The sequence below is a fragment of the Hyperoodon ampullatus genome (assembly GCF_949752795.1).
Source record: "Hyperoodon ampullatus genome assembly, chromosome: 12".
Lineage (NCBI taxonomy): Eukaryota > Metazoa > Chordata > Mammalia > Artiodactyla > Ziphiidae > Hyperoodon > Hyperoodon ampullatus.
The window spans coordinates 86,853,151-86,865,949 of record NC_136925.1 but is presented as its reverse complement, the minus strand read 5'-3'; the positions used below and the strand labels follow the sequence as shown (position 1 = coordinate 86,865,949).

At 52.9% G+C, this 12,799-nt stretch overlaps 1 protein-coding gene across 3 annotated transcripts in view; it reads left to right on the top strand.

The window, feature by feature from the left end:
• RPS6KA2 (ribosomal protein S6 kinase A2) overlaps positions 1-10,237 on the top strand; it is a gene marked incomplete at both ends in the record, with an annotated part of 338,217 nt that extends 327,980 nt beyond the window's left edge. For all 3 annotated transcript variants that reach the window (XM_079716506.1, XM_079716505.1, XM_079716507.1), the window contains 6 exons: positions 297-455; positions 1,949-2,110; positions 4,658-4,734; positions 5,977-6,094; positions 9,313-9,450; positions 10,112-10,237. In XM_079716506.1, the coding sequence (XP_079572632.1) occupies positions 297-455; positions 1,949-2,110; positions 4,658-4,734; positions 5,977-6,094; positions 9,313-9,450; positions 10,112-10,237 (780 nt within the window). The remainder of the gene's footprint in view (positions 1-296; positions 456-1,948; positions 2,111-4,657; positions 4,735-5,976; positions 6,095-9,312; positions 9,451-10,111) is intronic.
• Positions 10,238-12,799: the final 2,562 nt, after the last annotated feature.

Below are 12,799 nucleotides of genomic sequence, written 5' to 3'. Positions count from 1 at the left end.
CAGCTAAATCCATCCATGCAGCTCTCAGCCCTGCTGAGCCATGCCCTGCCCAGCAGCAGGTCATTAAAGCTTTTTTTTTCCCAATAAGAGCCTTGTCTGGCATGACTAGAAAATCCTCACTCATTTTCTACAGAAGTCTTGTGTCTGCTCCCAGGGGAGCACTGGGACTCCAGGCTCTATGCACTGCGGCGCCCCCTGCCCCTGCCGGGGTGGCCCCTCCTTCCCAGTGGCCAGCAGGCCCGCGAGGGTGACCGCGAGGTCCCTGAAGCCTGTGTGCTCTCCTGCCCGACCCCCAGGTCTACGACGACGGGAAGTTCGTGTACCTGGTGATGGAGCTGATGCGGGGCGGGGAGCTGCTGGACCGCATCCTGCGGCAGAGGTACTTCTCGGAGCGGGAGGCCAGCGACGTGCTGTGCACCGTCACCAAGACCATGGACTACCTCCACTCCCAGGGGGTAAGGCCACGCCCCCCGGGCAGCCCCGCGGGGAGGAGGACAGAGGAAGAGCGGGACCCGGGGGCGCTGGGAGTCCACGGGCTCAGGAGCTGGGCACTCGGGTGTCCTCGCCTTCCTTGTGAATCACAGCCGTCCCTCTTGGGTCTGAATGATTTTAGACACACACGCTGTGTGCCCAGGAGCTAGGTCAAGAAATTAAATTCACCGAGACCAGGTATAGCAAAAAAGTAGTTTGGGCTTGATAAAGGGAAACTTGGAATGTTCATCAGTTGCCCTATTTAGAATAGAATTCCTCCACCAGTGCCAAGGGATATGGTGACAAAATGACAGTGACCGCTGCGGGTTCCAGGTGCTGCTCTAAGCCCTTCGTCTGGGCAGTTCTAGACTCTGGATCACACCCATTTCACAGATGAGGAGACCAGAGCACAGAAGGGTTGGGTATCGTGCCCAGAGCTGCACACACAGCCGGGTTCTAACCCAGCACCATGCTTCTAGACCCCTTGCCCTCAGCCCCGGACCCCCACCTTCTCAGCACCTCCCAGGAAGCAGCAGTGCTTCCCTGGCCAGCAGTGCACGTGTGCCTGTCAGCTTTTAAAATGCAGCCCCGTCTGACCAGAACATTCCTCCAGGGCCGCACGATGGTCATTTCCCAGGACGGTCAGACTGTAGAAGCAGCCCTTCCGATGATGGTTTTGCAGATTGACTTCTGTTGCACGAGGTGGGGCAATAGACCTGGAACCGAAGTCTTTTGTTTCCCGGCCATCGGAGCCGCTGTAAGCCGGCTGCCGGCCGTGGCCCTTTAATCTCCCTTCTCTGTCCTCTCCCTGGGTATTAGCAGGACAATGAGACACGTGGGCCCCAAGCCACATGCAGGCACACCACATGTTCTTACAATCGGCCTCTGTCCCCTTCAGAAGAAACCGCTTTGTGCCCTAAATAGCTAAATAGCCGCTGTGCTCTGAGGTACCGCTGGCCCCATCCTTGGTGCTCAGAGCGCCCTGCGGCTCACTCCGCACAGATGCAGCTCTCGGGTTTCTGTCCACTGGCCGTGTGCACATGACAGAGGCTTCTTGTCTGCATCACCCGCTGGGGTGCCCGGCACCTGCCCGCTGGAACGTGGCATCACACAGCAGATGTTTATCTTTAGAAATCTTCCATCCATGTTACTGAGCTCACCACCGGTGTCTCTCTGTGTGATGGCCCCAGCGGGCCTCCCTGATCTTGGACACATGCTGACTTATTTATTCATCCAAATACTCACTCACCATCCAAGGGGCTTAGGCGGGGTCCTCGATTTTTGAGTGTCAGTGTGAGAGAAAGAGAGGGGGGAGGACCTACAGAGATGAGAGCATCCCAGCCGATTGCTTCCTGCCTCAGGACCTGCCCAGAATAAACGACTCCACATAAGCCCTCATGTCCTGAGTGCGTCCCCGCTTCTCTCTCCCGCTCCAGCCTGGGCCCCAGCCCAGGCGTAATTCCTCCTGCCTCTCCAGGTTGTTCACCGGGACCTGAAGCCGAGCAATATTCTGTATATGGACGAGTCTGGAAACCCCGAATCCATCCGAATCTGTGACTTCGGGTTTGCCAAGCAGCTGCGAGCCGAGAACGGGCTGCTGATGACCCCCTGCTACACAGCCAACTTCGTTGCCCCGGAGGTGAGAGGACCACTGAGCCAGCGGGGCGACGGCCCTTTCCTACTTTCAAAGTCACTGCACAGTTTGGTGTATTGGAGTCAGCAGTAATTCTAGAGGGTAGAAGTGAGAAGCTTCGGTCTTTTTTTGCTCAAACACAGTTATTTTATCATTTTATTTCCTATTCGTAAAATTTGTAAAGGTGAGGTTTGCATGTGGAATTGTCACTGTGCTCTAGACGACTTCAATCAAATCTGCCTGTCCGTTAGGAGTTACGGTGAGAAATAATGCGTCAGTCTCTCCTACAACCGGGAGGGGAGCCAGTGGGTCACCTGGGATCAGAAATCTACCCAGCAGCTGCACCAGGAGAGTGCATGTGCGTGGACTTACTTGGTGCCAGAGTTCTTGCTCCAGATTGTTTTCCAAAGCCCCAGAAGCGAGTCGGGTGCTATGGGACTGAACGTTAGGCTTCCGCCGAGATTTGTGGATGAGACGCACGTGAATCCTGAGGGCCCCTCCCTCCCGCTCCCTCTTCTCAGGGCATCAGAGGCCTCGGCAGCACATCTCGTATGTGCTGTGCCCTTTTCAGCCTCCCGGGGATCATTTCCGGTAGGTCCTGAAGTCACTGATGTGTTTGTGAAGACAAATCCACTTTCTTGCTTTTTAGAAAAGCAACCAAACCTGAGATGCTGGTGAGAGCAGGAGTGGAAACAGAAGAGGCTGACATTGCTGATGGGGGCGGGGGTGGGGGGCGGGGAGGAGGTCAGGAATGAAAACAGACATTAGGTTCTGCGTGGATCCTTCTGGTGGTTGGTGAAGCTGCTCCAGAGTGGCCCTGGTGGGTGCAGTGACAAGTACAGAAAGTCCTAAGAGAGAGGCATGCTGGCCCCTAGTGGCCAGCCTGTGAGCTGAGAGGTGACCCAGGTGGGGTCCACAAGGTGACCACGGCCAGTGGTCCACGAGGACGATGTCCACATGCCTGCCAGGATACGGATGGATATGCAGCTGGGGCCATCATTAGGCTGTCCAGATGCTACCTGTAGCCCCTTTAAGAAAATCTGGTTCTATTTGAGCAATATTATTGCCTTATTTGATCACTACTAACGTTAATAGTATTAGTTTTAGTGACTAGAGACTACCTTACGTTGGTATATTACTTTACCATTTACTGAGCACTTTTACCAGTATTTTTTGCTTTTATCCTCCTATGCCACATGGAGTGGGCAGGGTAGATAGTGTTAGCCACAAACACCTCACAGATTCAAAAACAAACAGACTCCATGTGTTGAAGGGACTTTGAGGATCACTCAGCTAGTGAACATGGGTAAGGGCTTGAACACCGAACGCTTGCTGTGTCCACACGCCTCGGTGGCCTGCCATGCTGCAGGCACCGCGCCTGAGGTACAAAGATCCCCGCCCTTGTGTCTAAGGAAATTGAACACGGCTCTCCTGACTTCACGTTCAATGTCAGTCCAATAACCTGCAGTCACCCGGAGTGCCTGTGCTGCTTTCTTTATTGTTATTCAACTGTAAACGTATCAGAGGATTGCCCTCCCCTGAAGTGTGTAATCCTGGGACATGAACACTCTCCCGTGTTAACTAGTCCTCAGAAACTCAAACGCAGAATTACCAGGTGGCCAAGCAACTCCACCTCTGGGTACAAACCCAGAAGAGTTGAAAGCAGAGGCAAGAACAGATGTCTGTCCACCATGTTCACAGCAGCGAAAAGGTGGAAACAAGCCAAGTGTCCATTGATGGATGGGCGGTACAGTGGAATATTAGCCTTAAAAAAGAGGGAAATCCTGTCCTACGCCACGACATGGATGAACCTTGAGGACACTGTGTTGAGTGTGATACGCCAGGAAGAAAAGGACAATTATGTGATTCCTCTTACATGAGGGACATAGAGTTGTCAAATTCATAGAGATAGAAAGTTAAATGGTGGTTCCCAGGGGCTGGGGGCAGGGGAGGGGGCGTTGTTGTTTCATGGGGACAGAGCTTCAGTTTTGCAAAAGGAAAAGAGTTGTGTGGACGGGTGATGCTGACCGCTGCCCAGCAATATGAAGGTACCTAGTGTCACTCAACCGTACACCTAAAAGCGGCAAAGATGGGAAATGTTATGTTTACCAGAGTAAAAAAAATTCTTCTGTTTTGTTTTGGTTTTTGTTTGGTTTGGTTTTGGTTTTTGCCACACCGCACGGCTTGCAGGATCTCAGTTCCCCGACCAAGGATTGAACCTGGGCCACCGCAGTGAAAGCCCGGAATCCTAACCACTAGGCCACCAGGGGACTCCCCAAATTCTTCTGCCTTAAAAATAAACTGTTTCCTTTTCAGTCTGTAGTGTATCTGGCAAGAGCCAGGGCTCCCTGTGTGCACAGGTCTTTGGGGAATCCTACTGCACGGAATTAGGGTTGGCTTTGCGGCGATAAGCGACAGTCCCACTGAAGTCACCCTGCATCCCCAGCCATCCCCCCGACCCCCGCCGGGGTTATGGACCCATCACAGCAACATGCTGTGACCTTGAATTTTCCCTGCCAAGTGCTTATCCGTCGTCTGCTTTTCCCCTGGCAGGTCCTGAAGCGGCAAGGCTATGACGCGGCTTGTGACATCTGGAGTCTGGGGATCCTGCTGTACACCATGCTGGCGGGGTAACGCAAACCCTCACGTGGGTGTCGGCGCTCAGGGAACCCCTGCCGAGGCTGCTGGCCCTTGTGGGCCTGTCCCTGTGCACGGGTGTGGGCCCATACCTACAGGCCTTGAGTTCAGTCTCCCGAGGCCCCTGCAGGACAACCAGAGAGCAAGGGCAGGAAGTCATGCCTTGTCGTTCAAGTATGTCTCTGGAATTAGGGAACTGGGGCTCCACAGCTCAGCTCAGCTCATCAACAAAAACCCAAGCCTCTGACCGCGGGTCCACGTTCTCACCTCTGCACCACGCATCCTCTGCAGAGGTCACAGCATCTTTCCTCACAAACATCTTCTCGAGCCAGGAAGCAGCAGCGTCTCGAAGAGGCAGGCAGCCCAGGCTCCGGGTCGTAGATTCACCCTCACTACCTCTGCTCCCGGGTGAATCACAAGAGTGACTGAGAATGGCCTGCTTTGGGCGTGGCCTCTGTGAGGTATTTCCTAGTCAGTCAGTGACTAGTGTCGCAGTGGAGCGGGGAGCCCCGGTGAGCCTGGGGCCGTGCCCTGAGGGCTGCAATAGCAGAGGAGGCCCTGCAGTTTCTCCCCAGTGCCACACTTTGTGATTCTTCTGGTGCTTACTTTGTCAATACATAAACTAGGAGTACAAACCCTGCCACTGAAGGAAGTGCATTAGGATTACATATAATTGCCTTTCTGGGGAGGCTACACTGACCCACCCTGGTTTATGTGAAGGGGTGACGATAAACATCTAGCACACACTTACAGTAGGGCAAGAACCTTTTGCGTTTTGTGTGTGTTTGTGCGTACCACTGCTGTAGACCCCTGCAAGTGTATTATTCTGCCCATTTTGCAATTGAGGTTCAAAAAATTCATTTGCCAGAGAAGCCAGAGTTGGTAATAGATCGACCATGGGTCTCTCAGACTTCAAATCCCAGGCTCCCATCCACTATATACCACTCTGTCACCATGGAAACCACATCACCAGGCAAACCACTGTACCACACTGTCACCAGGGAAGCCAGAAACGGTCCAGAAAGGCTCATCCTTGGGTCCACAGAACTTTCTTCACCGGCCGAGTAAGGAAAAGAGACACAGCAGTAAGAAATAAATTACACTTTACCATGAATCCTGGATTTGGGGCATGATGGGAAAGAAAAAATTATTCTTTTTACAACAAAGAGGCAAAATGAACTTTATCTTAGACTATAAAATGGAAGCTCATTACCACAAATTCTCTCATCACACAGATTTACCCCTTTTGCAAACGGACCAGATGATACCCCTGAGGATATCTTGGCAAGGATTAGCAGCGGGAAGTACGCCCTTTCCGGGGGAAACTGGGATTCCATATCTGACGCGGCAAAGGTGAGGACATGGCCCAGTGCTCTTACTTCTTAGGCGTGGAGATTCTGCAGTCACCATTTTATCTTTGAGGAATACTAGAGGATACTTTTTGTGTAAATAATATAGATATTTTATACTCATAGATTTTTTTAAGACACACAGCTAAAAAAAAGAAATTTTGCAAAAATATTTCATAGCACTTTTCACATTTTCTACAGTCTTGGTGTATTAGGGTTCTCCAGAGATACAGAACCAATAGGATGTGTATGTATAGAGACAGAGACAGAGAGAGACTAAGACAGAGGATGAGAGATTTATTTTTATGGAATTGTGGAGGCAAGTCCAAAATCTATAGGGCAGGCCAGAAGCCTGGAGACTCAGGGAAGAGTAGATGTTGCAGCTCTAGTCCAAAGGCCGTCTTTTGGCAGAATTCCCTTTTCCTCGGGGACTTCAGTCTTTTTTTCACTTAAGACCCTCAACTGATTGGATGAGGCCCACACACATTATGGAGAAGTTGACAGATTTAATTGTTAATGTCACCTTCACAGAAACATCTAGACCACTATTGGTTCTTTTTTTTTTTTTGGGTGGGAGGGGTGGGTTGGCCTCACCACACGGCCTGTGAGATCTTACTTCCCCAACCAGGAATCGAACCTGCACCCTCGGCAGTGAAAGGGCAGAGTCCTAACCACTGGACCACCAGGAAGTTCTCTAGATGAGTGTTTTTTGTTTTGTTTTGTTTTTCTTTTTTTTCATTGAAGTACAGTTCATTATGTAAGTTTCAGGTGTACAACATAGTGATTCACAAGTTTTAAAGATTATACTCCATTTATAATTATTATAAAACAGACGGGTGTTTGACCAAACACTGGGTACCATGGCCTAACCAAGTTGACGCAGAAAATTAACCATCACACTTTTAGGGATGTTGCAAAATGATTGCCCTGAGTGTTCGCAGACTGATCAAGTAGAGCTCTGGTACAGGGGTGTATTTCTGTTATTAAAAAATACTTTGAACTGGGGCTTCTCTGCAGCTGCACCATTTGTGACCAGCCCTGTTTCTCTGTCCATCAGACTTGGAATTCCTCTCTAATCAAATAGTAAATTATAGTCCAACCACAGTAAGAAACAGCATCAACAGTCTATTTCCTGTGTTTCTATAAAATGACCAGAGGAGGAGAAATTCTGGGGTTCTGATTCCAGCTCTGCCATTACCATCTCTGTATGACCTCATACAGTGATGGTGGAGGAGATGATGGAGGTGATGAAGGTGGTGAAGAGGATGGTGGAGATGGCAGAGGAGATGATGGAAGTGATGGTGAAGGTCATGGTGGAGGAGATGGTGGATGTGGTGGTGAAGGTCATGGTGGAGATGATGGGAATGGTGAAGGTCATGGTAGAGGAAGTGGTGGAGGAGATGGTGGAGGTCATGGTGGAGGAGATGGTGGAGGTGATGGTGGAGGAAGTGGTGGAGGTGATGGTGGAGGTAATGGCAGCTGGCATTTAGTGAGCACTTCCCCTGTGTCGCATCCTGACACCCGCATTGCTCCTTCCATCCACTCTGTTTTGAATGGGTATGGGAATTGTCTTAGTTCCGGTTCCCACAGTAGAGCCACAGACCAGGACTTGGGTGCTGGTGGTTTCTTTGAGAGGTGATTTCAAGCAGGAGTTGGGGGCATGGAAAAGGTGGCAGGAAAGGAGTTCGTCAGGTACAGGACACGTTACCAAGGTCACAGCTGCAGGCAGAGGGCTTCGCTGCCTCCCAGGACGTTTTGCTGACCTCTTCCTGCTCCTTCCCTGCCATATCTTCCCCTCTCTCGTTCCCCTGTGCCTTTCCCCCCTCTGTGCTCACCACACAACAAAACCTACAATCCTCCGAAAACAGGCAAAGCCTACGGATTTGTATGTTTTTATAATACTTTATCCGCCTCCTGCATGCGCTGTATAAAAACACACTGCTTTACTTTTTTTTTTTTTTTTGGCCTCGCCACGCAGCTTGTAGGATCTTAGTTCCCCAACCAGAGACTGAACCCCTGCCCTCGGCAGTGACAGTGTGGAATCCTAACCACTGCACCACCAGGGAATTCCTTACTGTGAGGTCTTGAGCAAGTCAGTAAAGGTCTCCCTGCTTTCATTTTTCACACATGGAAATGGGGAGAACAGTCCTTCCAGGAGATATTTGTTTCAAGAAGTTACCAAGATTAATGTTATCAAATGTTAAAAGGCATTGTATTTCTCTGTAGAAGAAGGATATTGTATTAGTGTATAATATTTCTTTGTTGCGGTTGATGACCACAAATTCTGTTGAGTGATGCAACTTCACATTCTACAGATACTCTAATTGATTTCATTTCATTTTGGAATGTGATGGGAACAATAAAAGAAGGAGAGGAGGCTAGTGGAAAAGCACGGCTTCTCGCTGAGGCTCTTCCTTGGGCACCTGGTGAACAACTATACACCTCACGTTTTCACCTACAAGACGGGGATGTAATATTCACCCGCTTTCCCCCAAGGACAGCCCTGATGACTCACAAGGGCAGGTGCCTCAAGCGAGTGAAGACAGTCTCATGAATTCCATGCAGATGCAAATCACAGTTCTAATTGTACGTGTGTGTACATGTAGGTACACACATTTGCACGTATTGCCACATGTAAATCTAAAGTGGAGCTCAGTCTTTAAACCCATTGTAGGAGTTTTTGTTGCTATTACATTACAATCAAATAAGAAAATCACCTCTATGGAACATGAGCCCCTTTGGACACAAGTAACGACAACAGATTGTTAATTCCACAGTTGGTGATTATTTGTAGCAAATATGTGTGGATTTGAGGATAGTAATATTTATTATATGTGATAAAATGTAACCGAGGACATTGTTATGATTGGTTTATATCTGTGGGATAGTCATTATTTCAGCTTCTCCCTTTGGAAGATTATCGTTTTTACGCAAATAATATTTCAGTAACTTACACCCGCTATTGAACGTTTCCACATGTGATTTCTCTTCAGACATAAAATGTTTAATACTGTATAAACCTAGGGTGATCCACCAAGTTGACGATGGTTAAAGCTTTAAAAAAAAAAATTCACATGTGTATAAACCTGGGGGTAAACGTTCGGCCCCAGGTGCGGAGCTTCACTCTCAGCACGGTGGTGAGGTCTCGCCGTGAGGAGGAGGAGAAGACTTTTGCTGGGAAGCCTCTGAGAAGCAGCAGCACTCACTCCCCTCCCCACACAGGATGTCGTGTCCAAGATGCTCCACGTGGATCCTCACCAGCGCCTGACAGCAGTTCAAGTCCTCAAACACCCGTGGATTGTGAACAGAGAGTACCTGTCTCCAAACCAGCTCCGCAGACAAGACGTCCACTTGGTGAAGGTACCGACCGCGGGTCCCCACGGCAGAATGGTGGGGGCGGGGACTCCAGAGAGCTGCTCCGATACCTGCACGGCTAACCACAGGGGTCACGGGGTGCCGGAAGGGAACCAGTAACAGGCCCAGATAGGCATCCCAGGTGTATTTACGGTTACCTGGTTCATCCCATACATGCAGTCACATGCCAGACTCTGAATAAGTGACAACTTCTGTTAACACAGAAGGGGTGGACCCTCTTCTGGGAGGTGTGCACTGCCCCCAGCCGTGCAGCGGCTGGGGTTCTCCTGCTGGGAGCCGCCCATTCAAGACCACCCGAGGGTTTAGAGCTGCTCCAGGAGGGGCCCAGTCACCCAGGTTGGTCCCGGATCCTCAAGATCGGCAGAGCTGGTGTGCCATTGCCAGGAGGGCACCCCAGGGACCCAGCAGCCGCAGGGCAGATTGGGGGCCGGGAGGACCTCACCCCGGGGCTCCCTGGGAGCCCAGTCACCGCACGGTTCACAGATGGGGTCGGGGGCGGGTGGACACGGCAATCAGAGCAACACCCTGATGATTGAGAGCCGGTGCTCCATGGTCCTGAAGGAAGGCCTCCCGTAGCCCAGGCTCGGAGAGGCCCAGGCCGGGTCGGGGGCCGGCACCGCGTCACCGCCGCTCCCTTGTGTTGCAGGGAGCAATGGCCGCCACCTACTTCGCCCTGAACAGAGCCCCCCAGGCCCCGCGGCTGGAGCCCGTGTTGTCCTCCAGCCTGGCCCAGCGCCGGGGCATGAAGAGACTCACGTCCACGCGGCTGTAGCCGAGCCCGGCGCCCGCTCATCCTGCACCTTCTTGGGCAGCCGGAGAGGATCCAGGCGGGCGGCCTCCCGACGCCTGGCTGCGCCCACCTTGCCACCTCCGCCCCCAGCCAACCAGACGGAGGCCTTCCTCCGCGGACCGCGCCGAGCGCCTGGAGGCTCCTCCAGCCTGTGGGGCTTGCACAGTCATGGCTTGTGTTTCCATGGAGACGTGTGTTTTCCAGTTTTAAAGTCAGTGACCTGGTCTGATTTCCGGCACACACAGCCCAGGTGTCACGGTGTGAAGGTGACAGTTAACGGCAGAGCCCTGGGGGCCCGGCTTCTGCGCCTCTGCCCACGGCTGAGTGACCGGTGGGCACAGGGCACCTAGGAGCAGACGCCTGGTCCCTCCAGATGATCCAAAGAGCCCTCGTCTCATTGCCCCCACTTGGCACTGAGGCCCCCGTGTTCTCTCCTGTTGCAGATCTGATGGGGTGAGGCCACCCCGGCTCCGGGAGCAGCAACTTCGCCTCGGTGGCCACGTTTCACAAGAATCGCTCGCGTCCCCGGGAGGGAGCCAGCCCAACTTGTGCCCATGTTTTCGCGTTCTCCTGAGGACCGGGGGCTGCAGGAGCGGCTGCTTCACGCTCCTGCCCCGGTTCCAGGGTCGCCACGGCTGCCCCGAGCTTCCGAGAGGGGCTGGCTTTCCCCTTTCATGGAAACCCTGTGGCCCGTGGGAACCCTCAGTTGGGGTGCCTCCCGTCAGTCCCTTCTCGGTTCCCCTGGAGACCCCTGCCCCCCGCCCGGGGCCGGAGGAGAGCAGAGGCCGTGTTGCCGGGAGCGGGGGTGCCCGCGGGGGCGCCCTGTGTGGAAGCTGTGCTTTTGTGTCGTGCTTTGTGTTTCTGTTGCACAGGTCTGTCCTCACCTGACATGTCAGGGATATTTAATGTGTCCCCCGGGGCGTGTGAACACAGGAGTGGGTGTGATGCAGGGCAAGCCACCGCCGGGGCCTGGAGGACAGAGGCCTGTGTCCTCCCAGCCGGCCCCAAACCAGGGGCCCACCGTGCTGTGACTGGCCGGCATCGCTGGGCACCCCCTGCCCTCGGGGGAGGCGGAGCACCTGTTGGCCTCAGCCGGGTTTTCACCAAGAAGACGATTTTTGAAAGTCTCTCCATTTCAACTCACTCTGGTACCCAACTCAACCGACAAAAACAAAAACAATGCCGCCTTCTAAAAAATAGCTCCCTAGCTTGGTCTAATGGTTTACAGACCTGAAAATATAAATGTATCGCAGAAGCTTTAATTACCCCATGAGCCTTTTTTTTTTTTTTCCTCAGAACCACAAGGAATAAAAAGGTGGGGACTCATTCATGTACCTGTTTTCCCACAAAGCCCTCTTGGGCACTTTGCATATTTCTCAATAGAAAGTGCTTTTTCCCAAGGCTCAAAAGATTTCCACCCACAATAGTTTTGTTTTAGGTCAGAACTATTTTGTCTGTTATTAGAAACTTAGGAAAACCTGGGTGGTCCCAGGTCACAGATTTTGCCCTCCCAGAAATCGACAGCGGTCCTTGTATCTTGTGTTTGCCGCACAGGCAACGGCCGGTCCATCAGCCGCCTGGGCCTCTGTCCTGGGCTTGGGGACCCCGGGACTCGCCCCGCAGCGGACCCCGCCCGTGGCAGGGCACCCCGGCTGTTCCCCACTCTCTGCTAAACCAACTCGAATGCCCTGAGATACCTCCACGCCCTCACCCTTGTGCAACCAAAGTGGTACTTGAAACCCTTCTGCAGAGAGGCAGCCTAGAGAAGCTGAGAGCCTGTGTTTAATTGAACTGGCTTAAGTCTCAAGTAGCCAGTGGCTGGGCTTCCTAACCGGCAGTCGGTATGTGAATGAAGGTGCCATCACCGCGTTATTCACCTGTACGGGGCACCTCCACCATTCACGCAAGGCCTTGCGGGATTTGCACACGTGGTGTGACAGCCCAGCAAGTTAACTGGCTGCCCTGCCTTCCTGTAGAGTCAGACCCCCTCTGGATCACCAAAACCACAGACTTGGTTGTGATAAACCCGAACCTGGGGTCTCAGGCCTTCGGCCCTGCCGGTCCCCCTCCGTGGCACCCACTGTAGTCCCATCCACCCCAGCGCCTGCCCACTTTAAGAGAAACACCTGGCGCCCCCCAGAGGGAGAGCTTTGCCCGATGCTGTCCCCCACGTCACACTGGGCAAGAGTGAGATTTCGCTTGTTCCCCAGGGGCAGTCGGTCGTGATTTCAAACTTCCCGCGTGTGTGTGGCCGCGCGGAAGGCTGTCAGGGCTCTGAGTGGTCACGGCTCCGACGCAAGCCAGTCCTGCTGACTGACGTGACCCAGGGCCGCCTGGGGTGGTGACCTTGCTTCTCTGGGTGCCTCCAGCACAGGAGGGGTCCGATCTGCACTCGTTCTCTCCCATGTGGTTTGGTGGCCTCACCTCTCCCAAGAGCCGTGGGATTCTAGAATGGAAAGGACACCTCAGGTCCTGAGTGATGAGGAGAAGCCACCCGCGGGCTCAGGGCGTCACCGGGAAGGGACCCGCCAGCTGCAGCCGAGC